Here is a 13,642-nt window from a genome sequence, read left to right as displayed (position 1 = left end):
AAAATATGCATTGAAAGAATAAAGTATTCTGCTTCAAAATTTTGGAATATTTTGACTTGAGATAAGTGAAATTGATTGCTAACTAGAACAAAAGCCTGGATAAGGAACTGAGCCTAAATCCCTGCTTCATAATTGTTCTCTGGTGAGGACAAGGGACTTGGGTTGCAAGTTTATTCCTTAAGAACCAAACTTTATTTATTTTTTTTTAAAAAAGTTTTGGGGCAAGGGAAAGACAAGTTTTACACAAAAGCACTACAACCGTAACTCCCTTTGGTAAAAAGTGTAATAAATGTCTTGCACACCTGTTCATAGGTACTAAATCTGAAGTCACATAGAACTATGGTACACAAGAAGCTAGAGCAGTTATGCTAGCACATCAAAGCATATTTCTTTTAATAAAAAATTGACAGTATGTACATTATTTACAAAAAAGAAAATCCCCGTTAAAATTGTGTGTGTTTGAGAGAAAGAGTAAAGCTGGTGGATGGCACTGGGGAAGACTGGTAAAGAAGCAGGTACAAAATAGTTCCTCGGGAGCTAAAAAGAACTGATTTAACTTGTTGAGGTTGATAAACAGAGGAGAAAGTAAAAGGGAGGCAATAAGGGATTCGGTCAGGAATCAAATTCACAAGATGATCAATCCCAAAGCCAATCTGTAGGTCCCACATAAAACCTAATGGATGCTCTAAATGTGCTTGAGTGACCAGGAAGAAGAAAAAAAAAATCACATCCAGTTTTGTGCCCCTCCCCCCTTTTTTTGGGGGGGTGGGGTGGGGGAGAAGAGGAGCATTGACCATCAGAGTTACAACCCATTTGAGCATTGAGTCCTTCCCTAGTTCGTCAACGTATACCCATCCAGCCAAGGTTTGAATAGCACCTGGTTCCCTCTTTGAGGTCAGGCCCCAGGAGACTCCAGTCTTAACTTTGCTGGTGTGTGCAAGCAAGCTGTGTATTTATGCTTAAGTGGGTTTCCTTCCCCTCCAGGATCCTAAACCCGTGGGGAAAGTTCCCGAGCACAGACGGATCAGGTGGCCACGTCCCAGAGAGGCCCAGTGAGGCTTGGAAGGCATCTTCCTCATTTCTTCAGTGTGTGTGAGGGCACAGGGACTGCACCCCCTCACACACACACCTCCTTCAAGTTCTCTACTCTGGCTTCGCAGTTATGGGGTTTTGAACACTGTGCCGTATTTGACACGGTACTTGTTAATGTTCACAAAATGCAGAGTCTCTGTGTCACAGGTGGTGGTACAGGGAACCAGGCCCTCCAGCCCCTCACCCATGAGCCACTTGCTGGTCTCCGCTGCCATTTCACGGGGCACGTGCTCCTTGGTCCACTTATCTACCCAGGCCTGGAACCTCTGATGTAGTCTCTTGCTTACACGCTCATGGGACTGCAAAACAAAACAAGTAAACAAAACAAAAACACCCATGAACTAGGACCAAAAAAAACACAACCCTCAAATACAAAGCCCAATTTCCTCCTAAAGTATAATAGCAAAGAAAAGATGTGGCCACAAGTTTCTGATACCACTGGTTAGTGGGGGGGAAAACACACACAAAAAAGTAGAAATCTATGTTTAAGAAGAGAACTAAAAGAGGTTTAGAATATAGAGCATGTAGAGTTGGAACCCACTGAGCCACCAAAGAAATGCCAACATAGGTTCTGGGCAAAACAAGCTCAGTGTTTCTCAATTTTAGCATTCATTAGAATCACCTGGGGAATTTAATAAAATATAGATTTCCTTGTTTCTCTCAATCTACATTTTAACATCAGCAACCCACCTGATTCTAATTAAAAAAAAATTCTCACCTGAGAATATTTTTCCATTGATTGTTTTGAGAGTGGAAGGGAGGGGGAGAGACAGAGAGAAACATCAATGTGAGAGAGACATCAATTGGTTGCCTCCTGCACGGGTCCGACCAGGACCAGGGATCAAGCCTGCAACCGAGGTATATGCCTGTATATGCCCTTGACCTGAATTGAGCCAATGACCATTCAGTCCTCAGGCCAACACTTTAGCCACTGAGCCAGGGACCAGCGGATTCTAATATACCCTCAAGTTAGACAGCTGTTAGTTATTTCTATATATCAGCAGCATGGCAACCCACTTCTAAATAACATGAAGCTTACAGGGCTTAAAATCCTCACAGTATTACCCCGCCCTGTCCAGCAGAGTACCAAGCATAGCGGATCTCCAGTGGATCCTACCTATGCATCCTGTAAATATTTATGAGTGCTCACATAAAAGACAGAGGAAAAAAGAATGAATTAGGCCCAGCTCCCCAAATAATTTAAACCAGAGACACAGATACACAGCACACCGTACCATGAGATAAGTATATTAAACTGTCCACCCACCATCTCCTACTTGAATGTTTTATTGCCTTATCAAACTTAAGCAGTTCAAAACAAAATGTTTGTTCTGCCCCTCAAAAATGATAATCTCTTCTTAATAATAGATATATTCTTAAACTTCTCACTTACCCAAGAAAAACAAACAAAACCAAATAACAAAAACCACACCAGGCATCATCCTTGATGTTCTCTTTTCTCTTACCTCAAATGGGAATCTAATCATTACTGTCTGACAACTATATCTCAAAATTGTATCTCCAGTTTGTTTAATTCTTATAATTCCACTGCCACCTTTCTGCTAGACCAGGTCACCAATGAATCTCATTTGGACTATAGCAGTCCTTTTGTGTAGTCTCTGCTTTCAACTTTGTGCCACCACTTTCCTCATAACAGTCCAAGCCATCTTTGTCAACAACATCCCATGCTCCTCAAACAAAATCCAAACCCTGGCCCGTAAGACTAAGCAATGTGGCCTCTAATTACCCTTCCAACTTTATGCATCCCACTTTTCTTATGGCTCAAGCCACAATGATCGTTTCAGTTTTTCACATATTCCTCCCTCTCAGCCTTGGACTTGCTTCCTTTGCCTAGAAATTATCAACCCCCAACTCTTCACAGAGCTGGATCCTTGTCACTGTTCAGGTCTTAAGCTTCACCTCCTTAGAGAGATCTCTCCCACAAAAGCTGGGCACATCACTTACTCTTGGTCACTTCACCTAGCTTCTTTCCTTGACAGTGAATATCACTCTGCCTTTCTTATATACTCTACTTCATGGCTGTGGTCCCAGGGCTCAATACCTGGTACAGAAGCTTTCACTACTGAAGCAGTACATGTAAATGGGTAGCCTTCATATAAGCACTACCACTTGAAGGTAAATGCTAGGAATAGCTTCAATGGAAATGCCACCAGCTGTATTGGGTTGATTTGTGCCCCACCTCCAAATTCATATGTTCCAGTCCTAACCCTCAGTACCTCAGAATGTGCCCTAATTTGGAATAAGGTTGTTGCAGTAATAATTAGTTATTTAATATGTTAGCAGGGTGAACCACAATGCAATATGACTGCAGAGGAAAACTTGGACACACACATGCACACAGGGAGAATGCCATGTGAAGATGAAGGCAAGTATCTACAAACCAAGAAATATCAAAGGGTGCCAGTTAACTACCAGAGTCCAGAGGAGGCAAGCAAAATATTCTCCCTCACAGCCCTCAGAAGGTTTGAACCTACTCTGCCAACACTTTTAACATGAACTTCAAGCTTTCAGAACTCTGAGACAATAAAAAATAAATGCTGCAACCAAGTACCACACAACAATTTGTGTGGCACTTTGTTACAGCATCCTCAACAACCTAATACACCAGTTTACTCAATTCTTAAATCTAAGTGGAGATGTTCATAAAGGGAGAGAAAAAACTAGCAGCCTCTGGGGTAGCGCTGGTCCTGGCTGGGGAGAGGGTGTTACCTGATGAGCCCGGAGCAAGGCAGTCCTCCGATACATGTAGTCCTCAGACTTGATCACATACACCATCTTGTAGGAGTTCAGCTTGAACCTACACTCCAGTTTATCCAGGCTATCCACATTCTCCATGCTCTTCTTGCTGTTTCCTTCCTTCCCTTCCTTTTCTTGCTGTTCTCGACCACGCTGACACTTCCGGATCCGCCGCAGGTTCCTACAAAGCAGAAAGCCATGAATGATGAGAGCTAGTCCAGACAGATTTCCATGACTCCCCTAAGAGTTTTCCTTATTATATGCCTTCACAGTACTCATCACTATTTTTTTTAAAATATATACTTTATTGATTTTTTTACAGAGAGGAAGAGAGAGGGATAGAAAGTTAGAAACATCAATAAGAGAGAATCATCGATCAGCTGCCTCTTGCACACCCCCTACTGGTGATGTGCCCACAACCAAGGTACATGCCCTTGACCAGAATTGAACCAGAGACCTTTCAGTCTACAGGCTGATGCTCTATCTATTGATCCAAACCAGTTTCGGCTCTCATATAAAAAATGTCCAAGGATTTCATTGTTAAAAAAAAAAAAAATTCAGCTGCAGGGATAAACAGAAAAGCAGAAATCTTCAACTACCTCCTACCACTAATTCTTCAAAAATCCCGCTTGCCGGTCCCATCTGTAACTGCGAAATGCGACAACAAAATAGATCACAAATGAAAGAAATGGAGGACAAAAAGCGTCTGGATATAGAGTTCAAATCTACGCTTATAAGGTTTTTCAAGAATTTCCTAGAAAAGATGGATAAGACCTATGAGGACATGAAAAGAGATCAACTAGAATTAATAAGGAGTCAACAAGAAATGATAAGGGATCAACAAGAAATAAAGAATACATTGTCTGAAATAAAAAATATTTTACAGAGTCCTAAAAACAGAAGGGAAGATCGCAAGAATCAAGTCAAAGATTTGGAACATAAAGAGCCAGAAGACACTCCTCCACAGAAGCTAAAAGGCAAGAGAATCCAGAAAATTGAAGATAATGTAAGAAACCTCTGGGACAACTTCAAGCGAACCAACATCAGAATTATGGGGGTCCCAGAAGATGAGAGAGAGCAAGATATCGAAAACATACTGAAAGAAATAGTGACAGAAAACTTCCCCCACCTGGTGAAAGAATTAGACTTACAAGTCCAGGAAGCGCACAGAACTCCAAACAAAAGGAATCCAAAGAGGACCACACCGAGACACATCATTATTAAAATTCCAAGAGCAAAAGACAAAGAGAGAATATTAAAAGAAGCAAGAGCAAAGAAGGTAGTAACCTATAAAGGAGCACCTATACGATTGTCAGCTGACTTCTCAACAGAAACCATGCAGGCCAGAAGGGAATGGCAAGAAATATTCAAGGTGATGAATAGCAAGAACCTACAGCCAAAAATAATCTACCCAGCAAAGCTATCACTCAGAATCGAAGGCCAGATAAAGAGCTTCACTAATAAAAAAAAGCTAAAGGAGTTCATCACTGCCAAACCAGAATTATATGAATTGCTGAAGGGGGTTCTTTCAGAAGAGAAAGTAAACGAAGATAAAAATTATGAACAACAAATACATAACTATCAACAAGTGAATCTAAAAACCAAGGAAATTAAAAAAATCTGCTGAACAGTATTAACTGTTGAATATAATAGAATCAGAGGTATGGAAGGGGAGTGAACTGACGATTCTTGGGGAAAAGGGGAGAGGGGGGCGTTGGAAGAGACTGAACATAAACTGTGCACCTATGGATGAGGACAATGGGGAGAGGGGAAAGGGCAGAGGGTAGGGTGGGAACCTGGTGGAGGAGAGCAATGTGGGGGTGGGGGGGGAAGGAACATTTGTAATAATATGAACAATAAAAACTTATTTAAAAAAATATTGCTTTTGGGGCATCCCACAAATTTTAATAAGCTGTGTTTTCATTTTTATTTAGTTCAAAATATTTTAAAACTTCTCTTGAGATTTATTCTTTGGCCCTTGTGTTACTTAGTAGTGTATTGTTTAATCTCCAAATATTTTGATATTTTCCATTCATTTTTCTGTTATAAATTTCTATTTTAATATCTTTGTACTCTGAGAACAGACACTGTATGGTTTCTATTATTTTAAACTAGTGGTGTGGTGCATGAAATTCATGCACATTAAAAGGGAAATAATTAGAGGAAATATTTTAATATTGCTATTTGCCCTTTCTCTATAATGGAAGTGTCAGATATAAAAGAAAATTAATAAAATCTATATGAAAAAAAAAAAAAAAATCCCGCTTGCCTTAGCAGAGATAACCTCCGTCAGCAGTTTTGCTTTGAAATCTTCTAGGTATCCTTGAAATAACATGTAATCACTTACTATGGTTTTGCTCTTGGAATTTGTTCAAGAGAAAATAGAATCACACTATAAATATTATTCTATTATTCTCAACTTTTCACTGACTCTCATGAAGATTTGTCTACATATAAAATTCTCTCTCTTTAATGGCTGCAGAGGAAATGTGCCTCAATTTACCATTCCTTAACAGAAATCAATCAGGACTTCCTCATTTGAACCAGAGTACAGAAAATTATTTAAATGCCCATTTTCTCAATTATTCCAAAGATGGAACATAATTAATACTATTCTACATATCTAAGAGATAAACATCAATGGGTGCCTTGGTAGGTAGATAGTGCTTAATTCTCTGCAACAATAAACAGAAAAAGATTGTTAATTAGGCAGTTATATTTCCAATATTTTATTTAAAATTACTATTTCAGTGAGTATCTCTGTATCCATTTATCTCTGTAGGACAGCAAGTTCTTTTTCCATTTTCTTATTAAGGTATTATATGTGTACATATCTTACCTTTGCCTCCCCACCCCACTCCCATACATGCCCTCACCCCCCAGCATTTTGCGTCCGTTGGTTTATTTATATGCATTCATACAAGTCCTTCAGTTGATCTCTTATCTCCCACACATCTCCCTATCCTGCTGTAATTTGACAGTCTGTTTGATGCTTTACTGTCTCTGTATCTATCTTTTTGTTCATCAGTTTACAATGTTCTTTATTATCCATAAATGAGTGAGATCATGTGGTATTTTTCTTGCATTGACTAGCTTATTTCACTTAGCATAATATTGTCTAATTCCATCGAGGTTGCTGCAAATAGTAAGAATTCCTTCTTTTTTATGGCAGCATAGTATTCCATTGTGTAGATGTACCATAGTTTTCTGATCCAGTCATCTGCTGACGGTTACCTAGGCTGTTTCCAAATCTTAACTATTGTAAATTGTGCTATGAACATAAGGGTGCATGTATCCATTCTGATTGGTGTTTCTAGTTTCCTAGGATATATTCCTAGGAGTGGGATTACTGGGTCAAATGGGAGTTCCATTTTCAGTTTTTTAAGGAAACTCCATACAATAAGTTCATATAATAAGGCATATAATAAGTTCTCCACAGTGGCTGCACCAGTCTGCATTCTCACCAGCAGCGTACAAGGGTTCCTTTTTCTCTGCATCCTCGCCAACACTTGCCGTTTGTTGATTTGATGATAGACATTCTGATAGGTGTGAGATGGTACCACATTGTCATTTTGATTTGCATCTCTTGAATAATTAGTGATTTTGAGCATGTTTTCATGGGTCTCTTGGTCCTCCTCCTGTCTTCTTTTGAAAAGATTCTATTTAGGTCCGTTGCCCATTTTTTTTATTGGATCATTTATCTTCCTTTTATTAAGTTGTATATGTTGCCTGTAGATGTTGGAGATTAAACCTTTATCAGTGATAACATTTGCAAATATGTTCTCCCATACAGTGGGCTTTCTTGTTTTGTTGATGGTTTATTTTGCTGTAAAAAAGCTATTTATTTGATGTAGTCCCATTTGTTTATTTTCTCTTTAGCTTCCATTGCCCTAGGGGCAGTATCATTGAAGAAGTTCTTTTGGCACATCTGAGATTTTGCTGCCTGTGGACGCCTCTCGTATTTTTATGGTTTCCCATCTATGTTTAAGTCCTGTGTCCATTTTGAGTTTATTTTTGTGTATGGTGTAAGTTGGTGAACTAGTTTCATTTTTTTGCATGTATCTGTCCAATTTTCCCCAACACCATTTATTGAAGAGACTGTCTTAGCTCCATTGTATGTTCATGCCTCCTTTGTCAAATATTAATTGAGCACAGTGGTTTGGGTCAATATCTGGATTCTCTATTCTATTCCACTGATCTATATGTCTGTTCTTGTGCCAGTACCAGGTTGTTTTGTAATACAAAACAGTGGCTTTGTAATACAATTTGAAATCTGGTATTGAGATCCCTCCTACTTTATTCTTTTTTCTCAGGATTAGATAGCAAGTTCTTTGATCCAAGGAACCAAACTCTATTCAAGAGGTCTCTAAATTCAAAGCTATTTTCATAATAATACCAAAACATTAACTGCCCCCATTTACTGCATTAATATCACAGTTCAAAAGTAATGGTAAAAATGATGGCAACAAACTATTCTTAGAAATCTTTGCATTCTTCTCTGGGCGTGCACTAGCAATTAAAAAGATGGCTTCACTTAAGAACGCCCTAATGAAAAGTACCTTTAAAAAAATATGTTTTTATTGATTTCAGAGAGAAACGTTCATGAGAGAGAATCATCAATTGGCTGCCTCCTGCACACCTCCTATAAAGGATGGAGTCCACAATCTTGCATGTGCCCTGATGTGAAATCTAATTGTGACCATAGTTCAGGGGTTGAAGCTCAATCACTTAGCCTCATCAGCTGGGAAAGAACATTTTAAAATTAAATCCCGGTCCCTCAACTCACATCATTTTAATATACTGTAGGTAAAATGGGAACTACACAAGAGGCACTTTTGTGTGCTGAAGTACAATAAAATCTTTGAAGAAAGGCACTTGAGGTCTGCTGAGTTGCAAATGGATCACCAATTTTACCTGAAAAAACTGACTAGCCAGTCTAAGATACATGCCACATTTTTTCCCTCAAAAATGAGCAAGGGAGCCTGGCACTTCAAGGAAAACTACTACATGTATTTGTTGTCAATAAGATTTAAGCTTTCAAGTAAAACTTTGAATTTTGGTAAACTGGTGCTTGCCACCATGAGCTGAAAGCTTCCCATTATTTAAAGACCAGAGGCCCAATGCATGAAATTCATGCAAGAGTAGGCCTTCCTTCCCCCAGCTGCTGGCACCAGATTCACTCCAGCACCAGCAGATACCTGGGACCCAGGCTACCCTCTGGCAGGCAGCCGGAACCTGGTTTTCCGTCGTAGCCCCAGCTTCACCTGGAAGGTTGTCTGGAAGGATGTCCAGTCTAATTATCATATTACACTTTTATTATTGTAGACTAGGAGCCCATTGCAGGAAGATTCCTGCAAGCAGCTGCAGCGGCCACCCACTCCACCCCGCCCACACTTTCCCTCTGGCAGCCACCTTGCTTTCTGCTTTTCCTCACTTTTCCTTATAAGCTGTCTTTAGTCTTCACTCCACCCTCTCTCAACATATGCAAATTAACTGCCATCTTTGTTGGGTTGATTTGCATACTCACTCTGATTGACTGTGGGCGTAGCAAAGATAATGGTCAATTAGCATTTTTTCTCTTTTATGAGTGTAGATGTATTTGATGAGGTCAATGGCAATATTAATAAGTGTGTTTTTTTAATATTGTAAAATGAAAATGTGCAAACTCTCAACAATTTTAAGTTTATAATTCAAGAAAGTATGTCAAATGTATATTCATGTTTACATTTCAATTCCGTCAAAATTCCTCTGTGTCTCATTGAAGTAAATACTCAGGAAACCACTCTTTTCCTTTCCATTCTTACTTTCAGTTTTTCTTGTTCTGATTTAATGAAAAAGCAAGTCAAATGATTTAATTTAAATAAAATAATACAACGTATTCAATTCTGTATTTGGCTTCTTTAGCTCAAAATATTGTTGAGATTCAATTTTGTTGTGTGATTCAACACTCAAGATTGTGCTTTGTTGCTGTGTAATATTCCATTTTATACCTAAATATATTTTATCAATTCACTTAAAAAAAAGAAAAAAAAGAAAATGTGTAAACGTTTGGTAGGTATGTATAACTTAGTGAATTATAATTTTCCAAATAACCAATTGCATGAAGTTATAATGCATGAAAAAGAATCAGACTACAAAATAAACCAATGGTTTGACATAACTGTATGAAAAGATCATTAGTACTTTCACTGATATTGTAACTAATCTTTAAGAAACTACTACTTAAAGAGCTTTGATGTCATATCAAAGAATGCACATTTGAGTGAGGCCAGATTTTCTTTGCATATTTTAACCAAATAATATAGTGCAACAGACTGAATACAGAAAGAGATATAAGAATTCAGCATGAAAAAGTTTTGCAAAAATGTAATGCAATGCCACTCTTTCACTAATTTTTGTTTGGAATAGCTTTTCATTATAAAATTACTACTGGCTCAGCGAATAGATTTGTGCACATTGAAAGGATATTAATTAGAAGAAAAATTCATGAGATAATTATGTTACTGCAAAAAATTACATGTCAAAATATTATCTACATATATAAAAGCCTAAGCAAACAAACGACTAAACTAACTGGTCACTATGATGTGCACTGACCACCAGGGGGCAGACACTCAATGCAGGAGCTGCCTCCTGGTGGTCAGTCAGTGCACTTCCATAATGGGAGTACCCCTCAGCTGACCAACCGTCTTGGTGGCCCACTAGGCCAGTGGCAGCCACTCACTTCCCCAGTAGTCCTGCAGGTCCAATCTCCAGAAAATGGGCCAGGCACCGCCAGCCTCCTGGAAGTCAGCCTTAGGCACCACAGCCGCTTCCCCTCCCTAGACACTCCACAAGGAAGAAATGATAAAAAAAGCAGTTGCCAGGTGGCTCCCAACAACCAGCATGAATGTCAATGAGATGGATCTGGATCCTGGGCAGGCAAGGGTGTATTACCGCCTGCCCAGAGGGCTGATCATATCCTGCCCCTGCCACACCCTTCTTAGGATGGGTGCCAGATGCAGGGCTCACAGCTAGTAAGCACTGCTGTGGCTGCACAAGCCTCTCCTAATCAGGACTGACTGCGTGTGAGCCCGCGGCAGGTGCAGTGGGGCCAGGATGAGCAGGAGCCGCAGACAGGAGTGTCAGGCAGTGTTGGACTGCCAGTTTTGGCCCAATCCCACAGGCCACCCTGAGGGACCACACAAATTCATGCATCGGGCCTCTAGTATATAATACAGTATTATAAAATTAAAGTACAAAATATTTTAATATTGCTATTTGCCCTTTCTCTATAATAGAAGTGTCAGAGATGAAAAAAATTAGTAAAATGTATATTAAAATAATATGTAAACTTATTAATAAACAATATTCTGTTGATGACGTTAGTTTCTTTTGGCTTCAGAGGCATATTGTGCCAATAGCTGATCTTCAGATATACAATATTTTGTCAATGCCACTGCTTTCTTTCAGCTTCAGAGGTACATTGTGCCAATAGTTGGGTCTTCAGATACATTATGGCGTTGCATGCGATTGCTTTATATGTATTATGTGTGCATGAGTCAATGTTTATTTTTAAATTGCCAGTGTGTGACATATGTACCAGCCAGCCAGTCAATCAGTCACTTAGCCTTTTATATACCGTATTTTTCGGACCATAAGACGCACTTTTTTCCCCCCAGAAGTGGGGGGAAAAAGTCCCTGCGTCTTATGGTCCAAATATAGCCTACTCATATACTTTAAAAAAAAAGTTTTTTTACTTGCCCGGCTCTGTGTGGTCTCTGTGTGCTTGCCCGGCTCTAAAATGGTTCTAAATGCTGCTGTTTACTTTACAGTGTTGATTACATGTGTTTATGACTGTGATGTTGGGTTTTAATGCACATAAAATATTTTAGGACACTATTTGTTTCAGAATCTTTTTTTCTTCATTTCCCTTCTCTAAAAACTGGTGCGTCTTATGGTCCGAAAAATACGGTATATAGATTTAAAAATATATATATATTTTATTGTTTTTTTTATAGAGAGGAAGAGAGAGGGATAGAGAGTTAGAAACATCGATGAGAGAGAATCATCGATCAGCTGCCTCTTGCACACCACCTACTTGGGATGTGCCTGCAACCAAGGTACATGCCCTTGACCGGAATCAAACCTAGAACCCTTTAGTCCGCAGGCTGACACTCTATCCACTGAGCCAAACCGGTTTTGGCTATATGTCTAGATTTTTGATAACATAATGTGTTTAGTATTATTGTTTTTAAATAAATTCATTAACTTTTGAAACATTCTCAGTTTTATTTTCTAATGTGGTAAATGTAACTAGATATAAATCATATAAACAAAAGCTTTTGTAGGTACTCAATCTCTAAAAGTGAAGAGATCTCAAAGCCAAAAACATTGAGAACCTTAGATATTAAGGCAAATTATTAGAAACCAAAGTTCTATGGAAAAGTTCCCATACATGAACATTCTGACCCCAGAATGATTGTATCAACTTATATCCTTCCCATGGAATATGAAAATGCCTCCCTTTCCTACACTGCCTACAATATGTTACAAATATTTCTAAAACGTTGCTGAATACAAACACATGAAATATTTATTTTCCTGTGTCAGAAGCATGGAAACTAAATCTGTTCTGTTTGCCTGGCACAGAGCAGGTGCTTGGGGTGTGCTCAATGAATCAATGAAAAAAAGAAACTGGCAGAGCCCTTCTGCTCACACTACCATCCATGTTCTGATTAGGACTAAGCCTATAATACTGGGATAACATCTTTCTGGTAATGTAAAGCATGAGATTTCAATTAAAATTTTGGCAAGATTTCAATTTTGGGAAGGAAGAAAGCCAGTCTATTATAGCAAAACCTACTTTCTACTTTTGAAACTCTTCTTCAACCTTCCATAGAGGACCAGCATTACAATCTGCCTACATATGGGCAGGATGAATTAAAAAGATTCTGTGAAGGGAGTTAACAAAGCAGGTCTAAGATTGTTATCATTTGAGAGCCCTGCTAACAAGGTTGTACCCCTTGGATATGGGGACATTTCCACCATTCCGTAAATGATAAGAGTGGCTCTCTCTATATAAGCTGTTTCCTCAAAATATATGGCTTATGCTGAAAATGTGCTCTCCTTCTGGAAATGTGGTACATGCTAGGCAGAGAGTGCCTACATGAATGACTAGCACCCAATAAAAAAAACTATGGCACTGAGACAGAACCTAATGAGCTTCCTTGGTAGACAGAATTTCAAACAGATTGTCACAATTCATTGCTAGAGGAATTCAGTGTCCTGTATGACTCCAATAGAAGAGGATTCCTCTGACTTTGTTACAGATGACTGACTTTCCCTTTGCTGATTTAGCTTTGTGTCTTTTCAATGTAATAAGGAAAGTAAATTGTCATTGATTCTCTAAAACGCTCATTTCTCTGATGCTCTGGCACGAGCTCCAAGTAAGCTTCTGTTTTAACAGCAACACAAACCTTGACTAGTGCCCTCAGCAGAAAGAACAATGAATAGAGTAAGTGAAAAACGAGAATCTGAGAAGACATTTAACTTTCTGTTGTTTAACCATGCACAAGTGTATGCTGCCAATGCATGACTTAGTTCACTTACCTTGGGAGAAATACTGGTTTCCGTGCCAGATGCTCACGAAGCTCAGGAGAGGTAGTATCAGAATGCATGTATCGCTCCACATAGTCTGACCAGCGCTAGGATTATAAACGCAAAATAGGAGTGGGAAGAGAGAAAAACCTGAGCTCTATCCTCCATCACCAGCAAATTATATTACTAAAATTCCTAAAATTTCAAGATTAAA

The 13,642-nt window shown here is 38.9% G+C and overlaps 1 protein-coding gene across 13 annotated transcripts in view; it reads right to left on the bottom strand.

Moving 5' to 3' along the window:
• Nucleotides 1-169: 169 nt before the first annotated feature.
• The window catches only part of SIN3A (SIN3 transcription regulator family member A), a 94,650-nt gene continuing 81,177 nt past the window's right edge, over nt 170-13,642 (bottom strand). For 12 of the 13 annotated variants that reach the window (XM_045586582.1, XM_045586597.1, XM_045586600.1 and 9 more), the window contains 3 exons: nt 13,441-13,535; nt 3,823-4,030; nt 170-1,391 (listed from right to left, as the gene is read on the bottom strand). In XM_045586582.1, coding sequence (XP_045442538.1) covers nt 1,161-1,391; nt 3,823-4,030; nt 13,441-13,535 — 534 coding nt within the window. In that variant the 3' untranslated portion in view covers nt 170-1,160. Of the gene's footprint in view, nt 1,392-3,822; nt 4,031-13,440; nt 13,536-13,642 lie in introns of those variants that run through there. The other variant, XM_045586615.1, reaches the window with a different exon arrangement.

The sequence above is a fragment of the Pipistrellus kuhlii genome, unplaced genomic scaffold, assembly GCF_014108245.1.
Source record: "Pipistrellus kuhlii isolate mPipKuh1 unplaced genomic scaffold, mPipKuh1.p scaffold_m20_p_1, whole genome shotgun sequence".
NCBI lineage: Eukaryota > Metazoa > Chordata > Mammalia > Chiroptera > Vespertilionidae > Pipistrellus > Pipistrellus kuhlii.
Note: the sequence above shows the minus strand (reverse complement) of the source record. Positions and strands in the feature narration are given on the sequence as shown.